Raw genomic sequence first — 18,059 nt, forward strand, 5'->3', positions numbered from 1 at the left:
GTTTTTCTTTTGGACGATGCGTGAGAAAGCAGAGTAGTAGATAGAGAAAGAAGAGAGAGAGAGAGATGGGGGGGGGGGGGTTGATGGGCTGCCATTTGCATCAAAATTCTAACGTGCGCAGATAACGGAAAAGGACAAATTAACGGTAAAAAAGGATGTTTGCGTCACTGGGATTTCTACTGTTCTTGTCCTTATCTCTCTCTGCCTTACCATCCTATTTTATTAATCTTCCCATTTCCATTTTATTTGGGAGAAAATTATTTTTTTAATTACTCAACTTTTCACATTTATATTTATTCCGTCTTCCCTCAATATTTAACCACCTACCTCATAGGTTGATCGTCCTTTATAAATTCAAAATTTTTAAATCTATTTTATTACTGTAGTTCGTGGTAATTAGTGCATTTTTAACTGCCACTAAAGAAGTTATAACAATAATGATTAATTCCAACGTTTTTATTGGTTGGGTAATTGCTCACCTTTGATTTTTATTTTTATAATAAAAAATTATTTTAAATTATTTTGATTATACGACCAACTGCAGTAAGTTATTTAATATAAAAAAACTAAATTAACCAAAAAAAAACACACTTATATTTGAATCTCTAATATTAACAAAATATATATATATCTTTCCTCTTCTTTTTAAATAATTCAAAAATAATTTTATTGTTAGTAATATATTTAAAAAAATACTCATAGAAATTAAAAAGTTAAATCTAAGTATATAGTTAAAAATTGTCTATTCATACCTCATAGATTATGTATCAATATTTTAATGTTACTCTATTTAGTAAAGATATTTTTTTATTTTTTTAAAAAAGTTTAAGGAGTCTTGGAAAAAAAAATCTTGAAAATTCAAAGGGCATATTTTAAACCCTTTTAAAGTTAAAAAAAATATATATATATATATTAAATCATTCTTACCCTTTAAAAATGATTTTTGAAACAAAATATTATCGATTACTATAAAAAAAATAAAAAAATAAATATTTTTTATTTTTATTTTTTAAAAAATTTATGATATTTTTTTTAGAGTTAAAATTATTTTTATTACTTTTAGCCGGTAAGAAGTTTTTGTTTTTTACCTCTCTAAAATTCATCCTAATTTAAGCTGTTTTTTTTTATTATTTTATAGGAATGTGAGGGGGGGCAGGAGGGTAGAACGGGCGTCGGGGAAGGGGTAGATTAGTCAAAGTAGGGAAGCCGCCTTTATTAGCGGTTGGTTTGTTAGGTTTTCGAAATTCGGTCATCATTGACATTTGCCCATCATTTTCACTTCCACATTTTTTCCTTTAAATAATAATAATAATAATAACAACAATTTTCTTCTTCCCTTCTAATTTATTTTACTTCCTAAATATTCACTTCATTTAATTATTTAATTATTTAATTATTGTATTCACAATTTCTAATTTCAAATTTAAGACCTATAAGGTTTGCTCCATAATAAACTATAGGTTAGCTTTATTAAATATATATTATGGGACTATGGAAAACTTGGAAATAAAAAGAAAAACAAAATCAATTTTCACTCTTAAACATTCGATTTATTAATTTTTTCACTCTTAAATTTTAGCAAAAATTTTGAATAAAAATCTCTCACTAATTTCAGTAATAAAAAAAATCGATAGAAAATTAAGTTGGATAATGCATTAAATTAACCCAAACGATTTTTTTCAAAGCTCACAAATTGTATTCAACATTTAATCTGAGTGTGGCGAATGGAAATTGTTATTGAATTTATGAATGATAAGTGATTGAATTAGACGTATTAAACACATTAAGTAATTCAGTGATCATGGTAACTGTGAATGTTTGATTAATCCACCACACCACCTAAATGGTGTGAAAGTTATCTTATTTATAATCAAATGAATTACAAGAATATGGAAATAGTAATAAATGGAAATAACAATAAAGGGAAAGATACCTATAATAATAAGGCAAATATTTATTTGCCTTATAATAAAATATCAAATATAGTATATATGGTAAACTATAATTTATTACTAAATATCCTTAACATTCAAGAAAGCTCTCTATGGTGTATATTGAATTTATTATTAAAGAAAGCTCTCTATGGTGTATATTGAATTTATGAATGATAAGTGATTGAATTAGACGTATTAAACACATTAAGTAATTCAGTGATCATGGTAACTATTTAAATTTTTATTCAAGTTATATGTTATGTGATGAGTACAACTATGGCATTATTATTAAAAGCATGTGATATGTGTGACAGTAGAGCTATGGTTGAATATAATATGTGATTTCATTACCATCAAGTTGATAGGTAGAGATTGTTTAGAGGGTCTCCAACTATTCATTGATTATGTACAAGATCTAAGAGACAAGGTTTGCATAATGTTGAAATAGTTGGTGGTAGTAATAAGTTGTCTAAAGTGACATGGGTCATATATGTCATAGAGTTTCTGAACTCTCCTGTACCCAAGCATTAGATGGAGTTTAGAGGAGTTGGACTATGTGACACCGATAAATGAAGATGAAATTATATGAGCTAAACTGTGAAGCCAATCATTAAGTTATTCTTTGAATTTTCCTTTTTGGGTTTTTCCTTAAAGTTTTTAAAATGCATATGCTATGGAGAGTTTCTCACACTCTTATAAATAATGTTTCATTATTCTCAGAAGCTGCATGATGTAAAACAAACAATGGCTAGGTCACGTGGCACTAATGATTTTGTTTAAAATTTTATTTTAAAAAATAATCGTTGAAGTTGGTTTAAATTTTAAGTTTATTGTATTTTAGTTTCTATTTGTTTGAACTATTTTAATTTTTTTTTGTTTGTATTTATATTTTATTTTTAGGCACATAATTATTGAAAATGTGTGCTAGTTAATAAAGTTATATAAATAAGTGCAGGGATCAAAATAATCATCAGACAAGAAATAAAAATAGACATTTTTAGTTTGAGAATTAAATATAATAAATTTTAAAATTCAAAAATCAAAATAATATTTCTGAGAGTTACTATAAAATTAGAAGTGCATTAGATATTTTTGTAAAAAAAAGGACGATAAAATTTATTCCTTTGCCCCTTTTATATATAATTAAATTATTTGATCCTTTTATTTAGATATGTATTATTTTGTAAGATTATTTTATATATTTAGGTATTTAAAAATATATATTCCGTATTAATACAAAACTAAATATATATATATATATATATATATATATATATAGATATATATTTAGCCAGTAAATCTTATAAAATATTTTTAAAAACCGTTTAAATAATGTGGGGTCCAAAATCAAATATGGTACGTTTTTAAATTAACTGAAATAAAATTTAAAATGCCCAATTTTGTAGGATGATAAATTCGTCCATACAAAGGAAAACACGTGGACATTATTAAAGGCTAATAAATGTAAGTTTATCCCCAGCTTATTAAATGGAAAAAGCACTCCAACATCAAGCACTAAAATGTATATATTTAGCGATAATTGATAATTATAATATTTTCCAACTGAATTAAAAATATAAATTGTCGGGTAGTTATGCTGGGTTTCCGGATCCAATTCTGGGTCAACTTATCCGACCCAAAATCACAAGTTCGCCCAAGATCCAACTTCTCTTCTGACTATTGAACCAACGGGAAGATTCAATTATCTTCCACTCTGTCAAATTGCCGTTCCAATTCATAAAACCCTAGCTTCAACTTAATTATTTCCAAATCTTAGATAGAAGGTTTGTACAATGCTTCGATTTCTCATGCCCATTTAGGGTTATGTTATTTGTGGTGATCATAAGTTAGAATCATTTACTAAACGATAAGAATGTTTAAGAGGAAGTTTGATTTTGAAAGATTTGGAATGACACGTTTTTTTTTTTTTATCAGAAACTTGTGATTTAGTTTTTGATGCAGCAAGTAGGGACAAACAATTATTAAATATTGATATCAAAAAAGAAAGCAGCGGATTCAGTAGCCCAAGCTGAAACAAGGGTTCGATGTCATTAGATTAATAAAAACTAACTCTGAGAAATATTAACAAATTGATCAAAATAAAACTTCATAAGTTCAAGAACTTGAGAACGGAACAAAAACAAAAGACAAAAACTAAACCAAAAAGGATGGTAGGTCTTAATATCAGAATATAATTTACCACACTTTATTAACTTATATTATAATTTTTGGAACTAAAAATCAGAAACAAAATATTTGTAAATGACAGAATCAATCATAATTTATAATACATATAAGTGTTACCATAATAGAAAGTGAGACAGAAATCGGTGGAAACGCAAGGCAACTTGAAACCAGTTTGTCCCACATCGTTAGATTGGAAGTTGGGAGCACGACTCTCGAGTATATAAGCGCGTTTGGATGGCTTTCCAAAGCATACCTTTCTCGGCCTTTTGGCTAAGATCAAGTGTAGTATCTGTTCTTATCAGTTTAATATCTGATACGTGGGCCATCGGCCCACATGATATTAAATTAATTTTTCAAGGGGGAGGGCCCACTACAGTAGCTTGCTACTGGGGCCTTCAAGTGTCGTCCAAGCGTTGCACTACAGCTTGGGCCTGGCGCACCCCTCCAAATCTCCAGTTCTAAGGTTTATTTCTTTTCTCCAATTTTCGGTCTTAATGGTTAACAATAAATATTTGTTCTCAATTATAAAAATAAATTCAAATATTAACAATAATATTTGTTCTCAATTATAAAAATAAATTCAAGTATAATATCCAGTTCTTCAACTTGTTTTTAGTATTTGTGTCAATTTAGTCATATTTCAAAAGCAAATAATGATTTTACTTTATAAATATTAATACTTTGATTTTTTTATTGAAGAAATGGTCAAGGGTTTTTTTTTATATTTTTTTTATTTAAATAATGAGATGAAGATTAATTAATGGTGGAAATGATAATTAGGAGGATGGAAGTGCTGCCATGTCTTTGGTTTTTTGGTAACTTCATGATTGAAGCGATAATTTTATTTTTTATTTATACTCGCAAATTAAATTATGCATTTTTTTTGTTATAAATATATATAAAATATTCATTTCTTCTATTTGGGGGTATTTGTGTCTGGATTACAAAAGCATCTGTATGCATGTTTTTTTTTTTTATTAACAACTTATATTATTTAGAACACGTTTTTAAAAATAATACAGTATTTTATATTATAAACCCAATTCATTTTTTTAAAAATTAATGTATAATATAATAAATTATAAATGATGTAATATTATAAAACAATAATTGTACAATTTTTATAAGTTAAGCAGGTCCATAAATTTGATACCATTAACATATGTTCTTGCAGTATTAGAATACGGCTGATGACTGGTTCATCAATCCATTAGTGGCCCAATGATAATGGGCCATAGTGGGCCGCAACTTTTCACCATCCACCATAATCCAATACCTTATTTGGTTACTGGTTACCTAAACAAACCTTTATACACACCCCCATAACCTAACCATGGTTAACTATCCTTATCTCACATTAATCGTAGAGTTTAAAAATGTGTTAATTATTAGTTAAACAACATCGGTTAATCATATCACAATTAAAAAATGATGTCATAGACTTATACGTTAAAAAGAAATCTTTAGATCGATCCAAAAACATATAAGAAACAAAAATAAACAATATTTTCAAAAATTAGAAAATAAAACATTGCCCTAATCTAACGTAGGACTATAAAATAAGATGAAAAGCAACTACCCCAACCCCAGTTCCATGGTCTCCACGAGTTACCTCCATCATTTGTATATGGGTGTTTTGCATTTATTTGAAATGTAAGAGTAGTACATTACTTGAGTATTTTAAGAAATACTCAAGTAAGTGATCCCACTATTAAGGTCATGAAATGCAAACATATGTAACATGAGGGACTTATCATTTAAAACATTATTTTATTCTCTTAGGCGGCTTTCCAGTTCGGGCTAAGTTGAGTGTGTAGTACTACTCTACACACGACCCACATGTGCAAGTGTGGGTCCACTAGGCGAGTTCACACATCCTCTAGGCCTGTTGGTCGGGCTAGCAATCGATGATGGGCTGTTGCTGGACGCCCGACGGAAATAGCGACCGTCATAGCATCATGGTAAACATGATGGTCATTTCAGTCTTATAGTGTACGTGTCCGTACCTATGCACGTGAGCATACAATATGCATGAGCTCCCCATACTTTCCATCATGGTGTAATAAATAATGCAAGACAACCCTCATTCTTTTATCATATATTAAACTTGGTAATTATGAGTACATAGTTCTTAGACATCATTTCATACCTAACAATGCTTCCAAATCATAGCATAGAAGATTGTACATCATAGATTTCCTTATTTCAAAACATATCATAGTACATCATGGCATGTAATAATATAACATAACTTATCGTAACATAACATAGACATTTCGTTTATACCATAACATTATTTTGCATATCATATAGTGTAGCATAACATAACATCACATATCCAACCATATCACACATATAACACGTGTCATCATACATAAAGCAATTTTTCTAGCCAAACCAATAGTAGAGCCGCTTGTTTGGATATCACACATATGACACGTGCAGAGTCACTGAACACGTGCCATCATACATAAAACAATTCTTCCAACCAAACGATAGTAGAACCACTTACTTAGTTGGTCTAGACCAAAACCACTGCACTCCCTTGATTCTACCTAAAGAGTCCCACAGTCATACATTAGAATTCTATTATGAAAATTTGGTCAACTAATCTGGCATAAAATAATTTAAACATGATTACAAATAATTTCAACTCACTAAAAAGACAGTCACACTAACTTTTGAAGAGTTTAAATTAGTAGAAAAGAGTCTGAGCATATTAGACCCAAGTCAAATCAGTCGAGAAATCGACCTAGAGTCGTCTGAAAATATACTATCCAACTGACTTAGAACGAATGAGCTAATCTAAGTCCTCACTTTCTCACCCTAATAGATAGGGGACAATTTTCTTTTTCTTTTTCTTTAAAATTAAAATATGATTTGAATTAAAGTAATGGTTAGGTGGGACTTTATACATAATGAAAGTATATGGCAAATTCATAGCCTATGAGCCGACAATAATGGTGGGTTTTTAACCAACATATATATCTAATCTATATCTATAATCAATCCTTCAAAGATTTCTTTTTTCCCTATCTCTTTCTGTTGGGTTATGGGGATTAATACCTTAAACAAATCACCAATTTCTGGACTTCTAAACTCACTTACGTTTAAATATTACATAGTGGCAGACATGCACAAGTGTATCGACGTTCGATATGCTCCTAAAATTTAAAATTTGAAATTTTTTATTTCAAAACATACCTTTCAAATTTAAAATTATTTTCGACAATTTTGAAGCTATTTGATTTAATTATTACATTTTTAAAGTATTTATTTTAATCGACACAAAATTATAAACGAAAATTACGAGGTAAAATAATATAAATAACCAAAATAATTATTTTAGTTCAAATTAAAATAGAATTTAAACCATTATTTTACTTTTGTTTGCTTGAAATAATACTTTTTTTTTTAATCAATAACATTACGGAAATGAAACAAAAGGAGGTTGTTTGTTTGGGGGAAAATTACAGGAAAGGATGAAATAAAATAATAAATAAATAAATAAATAAACAGTATGCTTTTTTTTTTTTTTTTTTGTCTTTTTTAGAATTAAAAAGTAAATAAAATTCCCAAACGTAGCGCGGAAGCAATGTCAGTCAAACAGTGGCATATTTATAATTGCATAATCTTAAATAATTAATAAGATATTTTTAAAAATTATATAATAATAATAATAATAACACGTCAATTTAATCATAAATCCCAATAAAATAGTTTTCCACTAACGTGATTTGATTCATATTATAATGTTTGAAAGATTATGAAATCTTCATTTTTATTATTAATAACGTTTATTATATGGTCACAATATCCCTAGAGGACGTGTCACATAAGACAACCTTAATTATTTAATATTTCCCTAACAGCTTGCCTAATCTAATCTCTTCCCATATATATAATTTCATTTTCTATGCAATTTGGCCTTATACCAACATAAAATATTTATTTAATCATATTATTATTATTATTATTTAAATTTGTGAGGCGCGAAACGAAAGCCACATGGTCGTTATACACAATATTTTTATTCAATTTAAAAATGAGTCTTAATGAGTTTTTTTTTTTTTTTTTTTTTTTTAATATAACTTATGAACATATAATTAAATTTAGTGAATTAATTAATTTTGTCACACACTTTATTGGAATGCGTGTGAAGCTTGCAAATTTGAATTATTGAAATATAATATAATAATAAAAAGATTAGGATATGATTATTAGAAGATTGAAAGTGGCTTTTCATGCATTTTTTCTTTGTAATTTATTTTATACAGATGTTTAATATTTGTGTTGGAATTATGCTTTTCCCGTGAATGGGCAATTTTATATATATATATACAAAATAAATAATAAAGTAAAAAAATAAAGAAATATTTCGGTGTGGCGGCTCACACAAATTGAGCAAATGAAATGATTGTTTTCCCCTAAAACGTGCCGTCCAATACGAGATCTGACAAGAACGTGGGCTCGTGATGGCCACTGATTTCGTGAGAAATCTAACGGACGTGATGAAGTTACGGGACCCATGAGCTCCACGTGTTACGATCTACGGCGTTTTTGTTAATTGTGAAGCGTGGATGTGCGGATCTGATGGAGACTGGTCCACCGTATGATCATGTGGTTGTTAGACATTGTGTTTGATTCCACGAGCGGAATTAAATGCTAATTATGACAAATCTTTCAATTTAATTTTATTATTGTTTACTATTTCAATTAAAACACATATCTTTTTCTTTAAAAAATATTTTATAATAATTAATATATATTTTTTTTTGTTTCAAAATTTAAATATCATAATTGTTTTGATTTAATAGGTGCCATAATCAGAATAACAAAAGTTGTGAGGGTTGAAAGTAGAAAACATAAGACTAAAAGAGAGCATGGGATTTAATATTGAAAAAGAAGAGGGACGTGGATGCAAAAGGCATAAAATTATCATTTCATGTGAAGAATAAGCACAAAAAAAAAAATAATAATAATAATTATAATATTTAACCAAAACAAGGCATTACCTCAAATGCAAACAGGACACAACTTTTGCAAGTTCACATTTAAAATTATCCCAAAAAAGGAATAAATAAATAATAATAATAATAATAATAAATAAATAAATAACCGACCAAAAGGTATGGGGAAGAAGGAAATTACGAGGAAAAGAGGAGACCAAATTTTAGATGAAGAAGATGACGCAGCAGTGAGTGAGAGAGAGAAATATAATTTTTATATTTAATATTTTTTTAATTTTACATATAATATGTCAATTTATTAAAAAAAATATACGTAACTCTTAATTCTTTTATCTTCATCTACCCACGAAGTTATAATAGTGATTATAAATAGTATTTTTTTTATCTCGATTATTTCACGTACTCTTATCATAAATATCACGACTAATTATATAGATGTGATAGTATTTATAAAGGTAATGTAAGATGAGGGTATGTGTAAACAAATATATTCCTACATGTGCTTCAGTCAATGTAGGAATATATTCTTTACATTACCTTAATTGGGTGACATGCATCATGCTGAGCTATAAATATCAAATGCCTCAAAAAAAAAAAAAAAAAAAATACAAATTAATGTGTTAGTTTTAGATAAATATGATAATCTTGTTGTAATTAGGGTTTTAAATTTTGGTTGTTATGTTAGATATTTTTGAATGTCTATAATGAATAAATGGAAGAAATATAACAAAAATATTATTTATAAGAATTTAAAATTTATTTTGTAAGGGCGAACTTGTATCTAATAAATCTTGTTTTTAATAAAATAGTTTATTTTATATTAAATAGTTAATATTAATTTATTAATTAAGTTATTTTATAATTTAAAAATGAAATACTATAAAGGAAAAAAATATTAAATATTTGTGTGAAAAGCAGGGAAAATGAAGTGTGAACACAATTTGAATGCAAAGAAAAATGGGTTTGTAAAAGAAATTAATTAAATAAAAAATAAAAGAAAATTCATAAAGCAAAAGTGAAAAAGGATAGAGAGGAGAGAGAGAGAGAGAGAGAGAAAGGGCCATATTTATTCTATTGATCGGAATACACGTGCGAGGTCTACTTTTAGCCTAGTATCCGCACGTGTAAAGAGTATGGTAACAACGCATTCACAATTCACAAATCAGCCGGTTCCCGGTCAAGTAATTTACTATTTATTATATAAATAAATCCATTTTACAAAAAAAAAAAAGATTTAATTTTATTGAGTCAATGTTACAGATAATAAATTAAGAATCTTCAAAAATTATATTATGAAATTGAAATTATAACGCTTTTTTGTAATAAAAAATATTAGAATCAGAATTTTAATTTTAAAATTATATTTTTTTAACGAAATATTATGGAAGGAAATTCGTGTCATGTCCGTACGAACTGATGACCTACAAATTCCTTTTGATTCTCTCTCTTCATTGTACAAACCCTATTTTTCTCTCTCTTAAACTGCAAGTTTCTAGAGAGATAAAAGTGAAAATTCAACCAAAAAAAACAAAACTTGGACAAAGGGTTGCAGCGTTCGGCTATGGAGGAGGACAAGAAGAAGAAAAAGGAAGAGATTATCAAGTCGGAGGATACTAGCACAAGCGGCGGCGGCGGCGGGATTTTCCCATTTTCCGATGAAATGAGATCAAACGGATTCTTCGATTTCCCAGATGGTGAAAAATGTTCTGTTGCCTTCCTGGAGCTGCTTGGTCTTAAGAATCATGAATTCAAGGGCTATTCTTCCCACGTTTTAAATCCTCCGGCCACCCCCAATTGTTCCTCCTCCGTCTCTTCCGCCTCTACCGATGCCGTTAACTACAACCCCACCGCCGTCCACGACAACCCACAACAACAACAACAACAAAATCCCACTAAAAAGTTTGTTTTTTTTTTCTCTTGTTCACTATTTTTTTTAGTATTCAATTTAATTTTATTAGTTTGTGTTTGTGTTATTCATTGTTGTGCGATCCTAACCATTTGGTTGGTGTTTGAGAAGATTGAACAAAAAGGTGAAGAAGAAGAAGGAGAAGAGAGAGAAGGAGGGAAGATTTGCATTCATGACGAAGAGTGAAGTGGATCATCTAGAAGATGGGTATCGATGGAGGAAGTACGGCCAAAAAGCTGTCAAAAACAGCCCTTTTCCCAGGTATGTATATATATATTTTGTTTATTTCTTGAATAATTATCCATAAATTTATGTTGTTGTTAGGAGCTATTATCGGTGTACCACTCCAACATGCAATGTGAAGAAGAGAGTGGAGCGATGTTCCAATGATCCAACCATCCTGGTCACCACCTACGAAGGCCAACACACTCACCCAACCCCAATCCTTCTTCCACCCCCACCATCCACTCCACCCTGCATCCATCTTCCACCCATCCCCTGCCTTCCACCTACCAACAACAATCATGGTTGGTTTCAATCCTTCAAATTTTCAATTATTTCAAATTCCGCCGTATAACAAAACATGAAAACTTAAGTGTCTTAAAAATTTGAGGGGAAGTCCAAAAGGGACTTCAAGGAAGATATAATATATGTTATTGATAGACTTGGGCCGTTACAAATATCAAGCTAGACATTGGACAATGTGCCAGCGAGAAGGCTGAACCCGAAGGGAGTGAACACGATGCAGTGTGCCAGCAAGGACTCTAAACCCTGAATGTATAGATTAGGAAGGAGGTCCCACGTCGATTGGAGAAAAGTTTTAAGCTTCAAAAGAGTATCAACGAAAATGCTGGACCCTGAAGAGAATGAATTATGAGATTCCATTCTGTGTTCGAAGGGGTGGATTGTGAGATTCCATACAAGACACGAAAAGAGGTGGATTATGAGAACACACTAATCAGGGAGTAATAGGGAGAACTAAACATTAAATAATGTTTGCTAAAAAAAAAAAAGTTTGAATATTTTAGATGAGGAAATTTGAAATGACTTTTTTAAATTTTGAAAGAATTAATTTTTTATTTTTATTTTTGTTACAAACAGATGGCGACATTATTGGAGCGATGTGTGATGAGTACACACAAAACCCGGCGTTCTTGAATTCCCAGCATTTAGAAGCGAATTACAACATGAACAACCTCATAGGAGCAAGGAAGGCGGCGGCCGGAATGCTGCAGCAGAAACGGTTGTGCAACCCAAATGCTACATTTCTGGTAGATCACGGGCTGCTTCAAGATGTGATTCCTGCCCACATGCTCAAACAGGAGTGAATATTCAATAATATAATATTAGTTGAAGTTCAAAAAGTGGTGTTTAGTTTGCATTTTAGGTAAGGCAAGTAGTGAGTTGTGTTGTTCATAGAAAAGAGGTTAGAACAACAAAAACAAAAACCCCATTAATCATTTTCAGGTTCAATTTTTGTTGATGTCCAACTAAGTCTCTCATTAGCAAAGCAAAGCAGAGAATATTATTGCGTTTCATTACAAAAATTGAGGTAAAATTTTGAACCTGCCTTAGATAACATTTCACTTTTAGTCGCTACTATTTGTGGTACATCGCTTTGATGCCTGTCTAAACTTAAGTGTTATCTGCATTAACCTGCTACCCGTCTCACAATTTTAAAATGCGCATCTTAAAAAAAGATTTCCATAACTTTGAGGAAATATGAACGGACATATGAAAGTTATGAGAGTGAAAACTTTGGGATTTGGTACATCAAAAAGGGTAAATATTCTTTTCACAGTCTCTGCTGTACTTTTACTGCCCATCAAAACTCCATAAATTTAGCCTGAGATGGAGGCGCCCAAACAAAATTCAAAACTTAATCCTAACTTTTCATCTTTTTTTTTTATAAATTTTTTAAAACAGAAATTGAAGAAACCAAGAATTAAATCTCAATCAATCGTGGCAATGAATGTATTACATATATGTGTTCCATAATTAAATGACTTTAAAATATTTTCACAAAAAAAAAAAAAAAATGCAGGAATTAAATTCTTATTACAAATTACTCCATAACAGTTGATGGGAACCAACCTCCATACCCAATTGTCTGTCTACTATTGTAGGCACCTGCAGACCACTAAACTATGATTAACCAAATTTGAAAACGTCTTAATAAAAAGATATATACAGAGCAAGTTGACCTAATGAATACTCTCAACTTATCGACAGAAGTTCGATGCATATCTCAAGTACACTAAATTTATGATATCCTTTAATCTCGTACATGTGAGATCCCACATCGGTTGGAGAGAGGAACAAAATACTTTTTGGTGATCCATATACTACACCAAGAGTTTGCAGGATAAATAGTTGATAGACTACAAGGAACACCAGCTTTACACGAGCAATCCAAACGTCTAAGTTGCGAGTCGAGCAGCTAACATGTAGTCTCAGTTACAATCCTAATTCACATTGTAATGACTAGACATTAAAGGGTCAATGTTCGTTGCCAACATGATGAACTCTCTTAATTAACCTTCCTAATAACTTAGACAACATTGTTAAACACAGGCTGGAATTACAACAGGACTTGCTTTGGATTGAAGTCAGCATACAATCCAACTCCTGCAGAAATTGAGCATATTAAAGAATTAGAGAGAACAGAAATTGCATTCTCGTTTGAGAGTGATTTTCAAATGATTAAATATCACTTCGAATCATGTTTTTAATCATTCCAACCAATTTGATGCTTGATTTTGAACTTTTAAACACGATTTTCATACCATCAAAACTGATTTTGAATGATTAAAATCCTATTTCAGAGTGATTTTGGACATGACAAAATATAGCTGGAACAGTTATAGTGAATGCAAGGGCAAATGTATGTATGTAAATGTATATGTATGAATGAATACTAACTCGTACAGCTGAGGAAGATTGGACTTCAAGTTTTTGACTCAAGAGATTTGGCTGAGGCAGCACTTCTGGAGATGAGAGACCTGCTAATGAAGAATGAAGCTGATGGTTCGATTTTTTAAGCTTTTCCTGCTTCAATTGTTGCTCAAACAAGACAAACTCCTCTGGTTTCTCCCACTAAGGACCAATTTTCAAAGGGATCTATCATAAATTGCACCACAAAATAGGAAACAACCGTGGAAAGGCGGATGGATGAAGACATAAAGCTTACCAGACTTTCATAGGTTAGGTGATACAGTTATAATAGTATTTGAAACCGTCTGGGCAGCTGTGTTCACTCCAATCACACTCCAAAGGAACTTCTACCCGAGAGCTTGGACGCCTCCGAGGTGGTTTGGGAGTACCACTAGAGGTTTGAACGCCACGTGCACTAGGAGGCTGCACAAAGACATAAATGAGAACACACACAAGTTACCATGACAATATGACATTAATGACCACTTCAGTAATTTTCCGCAGTCAGGTTTTCAGCCTTTTAGGATGTCAATCATGGCATAATCTTTACCTTCAATTTATTTTTACAGCTCCTACAAGGATTTTATATTTCAGATCACCTTCATACCGTATTCTCATGAACCTGTAAATTCTGCTGCAGATATGAATCTTACCAGGGCTGTTGACAACGCTCCTGATTCTGCATCTTAGAAAAATCAGTCTGCATTGGAGGCTGACAAACTTTCTGTGTTTCTTGCATTGGTTGAGATGAAATTTGAGCAAAAGATGATGAGGTTCTTGTATTTGGGGGGGTTGTGGTTTCTGTATGGCATTAGGAGCCAAAGGGGCATGGGATGTCGCTTGTGAAGCATTCCTTGGTAGTCCTAAAATTGTAGAATTTTGTTGTCCAGGATATGAATTATTAGGAAAACATCCTCCAGCAGGAGGACCAAGAGAAGACTCAGGTCCACAAAAGGTTACACCAATAAGAAAACAATTTATGTTATCAAATTAGACAAAAGGAACCGAGTACACAATATACCTAAACAGTGGAGGATGACTGAATCTCGGACTGCCTGAAATGTTGTTGCCTCTGTTGAGAGAGAGAGATGTTTAACGATTGAAAATTGACACAGCCAACAAGACCAAAAAACATAAAACAATAGTTATCACGCCAAATAACCTATATTATATCTGCATATCATGCAAACGTATGTATGGTCAAAATGTTTTTTTGACACATTTATGAAACACAAACGCCTAACGCCATGATTTAACAAACTAATTATTGTTAGCTCATGTCGCAGCAGTGCAAGAGATATCCATCTAGAGGGTTTGTCACTTTCATACGGGGAAACAGATGATATCATCGGCAGCAGGCTAGAGCATAGCATCAAGACATTGATAGAACTACTCATTCTGGTTCACCACCCTTAAAGAAATGAACATTCAAGTTGAGAGGTAGCGGACTCAGGGGAGGGGAAGCATACAAAGTTCAGGAGAGTTGGTGATGATAATTGAATTATTAAGGGGCTCCCTACATAAAACATAAAAAAAAAAAATATTGAAAAGAGCCAAGTGATGAGGTAATTGATTAAGGGGTTGCCTCTTATGGGAAACAATCAGAATCATGTGCACCTTGGTCGTGCAATGCTCAAAACATAGAATGCAAGAACCAAGTAGACAACAATGCTCGCTTTGCAAAGTGAATAGCCTTGCTAAGATGCAAATAATACAGCACAGATAAAGAAGAAATACGTCGAAGTGATGCAACGGGAAGTCAGAAATGCCAGAAACTTACCAAGGCGGTCTCTTTCACTATCAGCATATTTCACATTCATAGGTGTCAGTTCCTGTTATAAAAAGAATAATAAGAAAAGTTATTATGACATCAATTGAGTTACCTACATATTATAAGAAACAGCAATAGTGACTCATTAGTCATTTATTGATTTATTTTGATCGGAAACATACTTTCAAAATAAAAGCAAAAGTGTTTCATATAATATGTTCGTCAATCGGCTATAAAAAATAACTCACTCCAGGAAAAGTATACTGATTGTCCAAAGCACTGATTGCCCTGTCTGCTTCAACCGAGGTAGCGTATTTCACAAAGCAACTACCTGAAGAGGAAATCATAGATCTGCTTTAATATTATTTTTATGAACGACAGCATAAAGCCAGATGCAGTAACCAGAATCCATTTGGATCTTAACAATAAAAGATTATTCATATATACCGAAGCTGTTTTTTAGAACTGATATTTCAGACATAGAACTTCGATTAAAGATGATATCCAAGATGCGTGATAAAGTCAACTTAAACATAAATAAATAAATAAACAGGAATTAATAAGTGTTTCTGAGAAATCAAGAAGGAATAAGATGATAGTGATCCAATAAATTAGAGTTTGCATTGACAAGGGGAAGCTTCACTTTGGAATCAACTCGAAGTACTTGTCAGGATATATTGTGTTATTCAGAGTGTCCTGCTTCCTCATTTCCAAAAGGCAAGGTCGTCACCAGACTCAGTTTTCGCTAACACTCCGTGCAAAAGTATTGTAAACAAACCAAAACATGACAATTCCACATAATTGTACCCCTAAGTATGAAGATCAGAAGTGAGCATATAGATACTCTAATCAACCCGTTAAACGGCAGAAGGATTAAATGGAATTAAATTTAAAACAAACAAAAGACCTTTCTGTTGACCAGTTGTCTTATCCCTTAATATTACAATCTTGACAATATCTCCATGGACTTCAAACAAAGGACGAATCTGAAACAAATTTTTTAATATTTTTCAGTTATGATCAATGACAAGAGATAAGATCATCAATCTTCCTTCCCAAAGAACTACTTGCCTACAAAGTTATATGAATTGGCAAACTGTGGAAATTAAAACTTACAGCTTCTTCGGTTCCTGTTCGGGGAACTTGTGCAACATACAATCTCACGAGGCCACTAGCCTCAGCATGATCTGAAATATATATATCTCAATGACATTCATTCTAAACAAATTGCTCCAAAGAAAGGCAATATCAGATAGTTGATGAACTAAAAAGTTTCCCTGTGTCTCATGTTAAATGTTAGACAGTAGAAAGAGTCTTATGATGTTCTTAAGAGTAGATCTTGACTTATAACTTAAAAGTCTTGGAATACTTGAAGAAAGATAATTGGCTGAAAGTAGCTTTTGATGAATTAAGAGTGCCAAAGAAAAACTTCTAAATTGAAAAAAGTCCAATAAGGAAAACAATGTGAGCTACAATTTCTACAATCTATAAGAGAAATCTTTAAGTTCAGTTCATCGTTGAGCTGGGAATTTTAAGCTCAGCTACGACAGGTAATTAGCTCAATTAGGATTAGAAGTGCAAGATACATTCCACGTTCTATATTAGTGTAAAATATAAAGAAGCTATTTTCTACGTTTCATGTTTCATCAAACAATTATACCTGCAGGAACCGTTCTGTCGGAATGGATTCTAGGCCTTTTACGCCCCAAATTTGCATTCTGATTCCCACAATTCGGCCTCAAACCGCCGTTTCCAAACCCCTCACTCATCGACGATAATCCGGGGGATGATTGTGGAACTCCGGATGGTTCCAGTTATTCTGCTGGTGCTGATACGGTTGTTGGTGCGGTGGCGGGTGCTGGAACGGAGGCTGGTGCTGCGGCGGTGTGGCGGATGATGCGAGTACTGTGGGGGATAATTGGGCTGGCCAAAAGGGTGTCCGGGATGGTGATTGGGGTATTGAACATAAGGATCAAACTGGTGGTTGAAATTGGGGCGGTGGTCGTCGGAGGGCCATGACGGTGCGGGGCGGTGCCTCTTCCAGTTTTGAAGAATTGGAACCGAACAACAAAAATTTAGTCGAGGCCTGAAAATGATGAGGCGATTGAACGTGGAAGACGAAGACAAACGAGGGAGATGACAGAGAGATGACCACGAAAACTTCGGTGCGAGTTTCCGCACGAGATCATCTGGAAAATACCCTTATCCATCTTGACCTTGAATTTCCAAGTCACCTCTGTACACATTTTTTTTTTTTTAAAAACACTTAATTTCTACAAAAAAAAAAAAAAAAAAAAAAAAAAAAAAAAAAAAAAAAAAAAAAAAAAAAAAAAAAAAAAAAAAAAAAAAAAAAAAAA

The 18,059-nt window shown here is 31.7% G+C and overlaps 3 protein-coding genes and 1 non-coding gene across 11 annotated transcripts in view; 3 read left to right on the forward strand and 1 right to left on the reverse strand.

Moving 5' to 3' along the window:
• Positions 1-31: 31 nt before the first annotated feature.
• LOC111482433 overlaps positions 32-18,059 on the forward strand; it is a 23,672-nt gene continuing 5,644 nt past the window's right edge. The window contains exons 1-2 of one of the 2 annotated variants that reach the window (XM_023128205.1): positions 32-36; positions 9,004-9,009. The gene's annotated coding sequence lies outside the window, so the exon portion shown is untranslated. Of the gene's footprint in view, positions 37-9,003; positions 9,010-18,059 lie in introns of those variants that run through there. The other variant, XM_023128204.1, reaches the window with a different exon arrangement.
• LOC111482542 lies at positions 4,371-4,566 on the forward strand. Its single transcript, XR_002718232.1, has one exon. It is a non-coding gene; the product is annotated as a U2 spliceosomal RNA (small nuclear RNA).
• On the forward strand, positions 10,554-12,559 carry LOC111482434 (probable WRKY transcription factor 68). Its single transcript, XM_023128206.1, has 4 exons — positions 10,554-10,990; positions 11,109-11,258; positions 11,322-11,524; positions 12,099-12,559. The coding sequence occupies exons 1-4, from the start codon at positions 10,653-10,655 to the stop codon at positions 12,323-12,325; spliced, it is 918 nt and encodes a 305-aa protein (XP_022983974.1). The 5' UTR covers positions 10,554-10,652; the 3' UTR covers positions 12,326-12,559.
• LOC111482437 (flowering time control protein FCA-like) lies at positions 13,039-17,925 on the reverse strand. 7 transcript variants are annotated; one of them, XM_023128212.1, is made up of 10 exons: positions 17,363-17,925; positions 16,819-16,889; positions 16,610-16,688; positions 15,951-16,033; positions 15,712-15,763; positions 14,953-15,003; positions 14,585-14,794; positions 14,188-14,354; positions 13,926-14,093; positions 13,039-13,625 (listed from the first exon to the last, which is right to left on the reverse strand). In XM_023128212.1, exons 1-8 carry the CDS (start codon positions 17,469-17,471, stop codon positions 14,347-14,349), a joined length of 663 nt encoding a protein of 220 aa, XP_022983980.1. In that variant the 5' UTR covers positions 17,472-17,925; the 3' UTR covers positions 13,039-13,625; positions 13,926-14,093; positions 14,188-14,346. The 7 variants fall into 7 exon arrangements, with proteins under 7 accessions (XP_022983980.1, XP_022983976.1, XP_022983977.1 ...); XM_023128208.1 differs by having other exon boundaries at positions 14,539-14,794; positions 17,363-17,921; XM_023128209.1 differs by having other exon boundaries at positions 13,920-14,093; positions 14,539-14,794; positions 17,363-17,921.

This window comes from Cucurbita maxima, unplaced genomic scaffold (genome assembly GCF_002738345.1).
Source record: "Cucurbita maxima cultivar Rimu unplaced genomic scaffold, Cmax_1.0 Cma_Scf00007, whole genome shotgun sequence".
NCBI lineage: Eukaryota > Viridiplantae > Streptophyta > Magnoliopsida > Cucurbitales > Cucurbitaceae > Cucurbita > Cucurbita maxima.

Excerpts from the sequence above, each read along its gene's own strand:
- LOC111482434 (XM_023128206.1), top strand. The coding sequence starts at position 10,653 with ATGGAGGAGGACAAGAAGAAGAAAAAGGAAGAGATTATCAAGTCGGAG. Across the intron at positions 10,991-11,108 it reads CAACAAAATCCCACTAAAAA|ATTGAACAAAAAGGTGAAGA; the intron begins GTTTGTTTTTTT and ends GTGTTTGAGAAG. Across the intron at positions 11,525-12,098 it reads ACCTACCAACAACAATCATG|ATGGCGACATTATTGGAGCG; the intron begins GTTGGTTTCAAT and ends TGTTACAAACAG.
- LOC111482437 (XM_023128208.1), bottom strand. The coding sequence starts at position 17,471 with ATGAGTGAGGGGTTTGGAAACGGCGGTTTGAGGCCGAATTGTGGGAAT. Across the intron at positions 15,764-15,950 it reads ATCAGTATACTTTTCCTGGA|GAACTGACACCTATGAATGT; the intron begins GTGAGTTATTTT and ends TTTTTATAACAG. Across the intron at positions 14,355-14,538 it reads TACAGGTTCATGAGAATACG|CCTCCTAGTGCACGTGGCGT; the intron begins GTATGAAGGTGA and ends GTCTTTGTGCAG.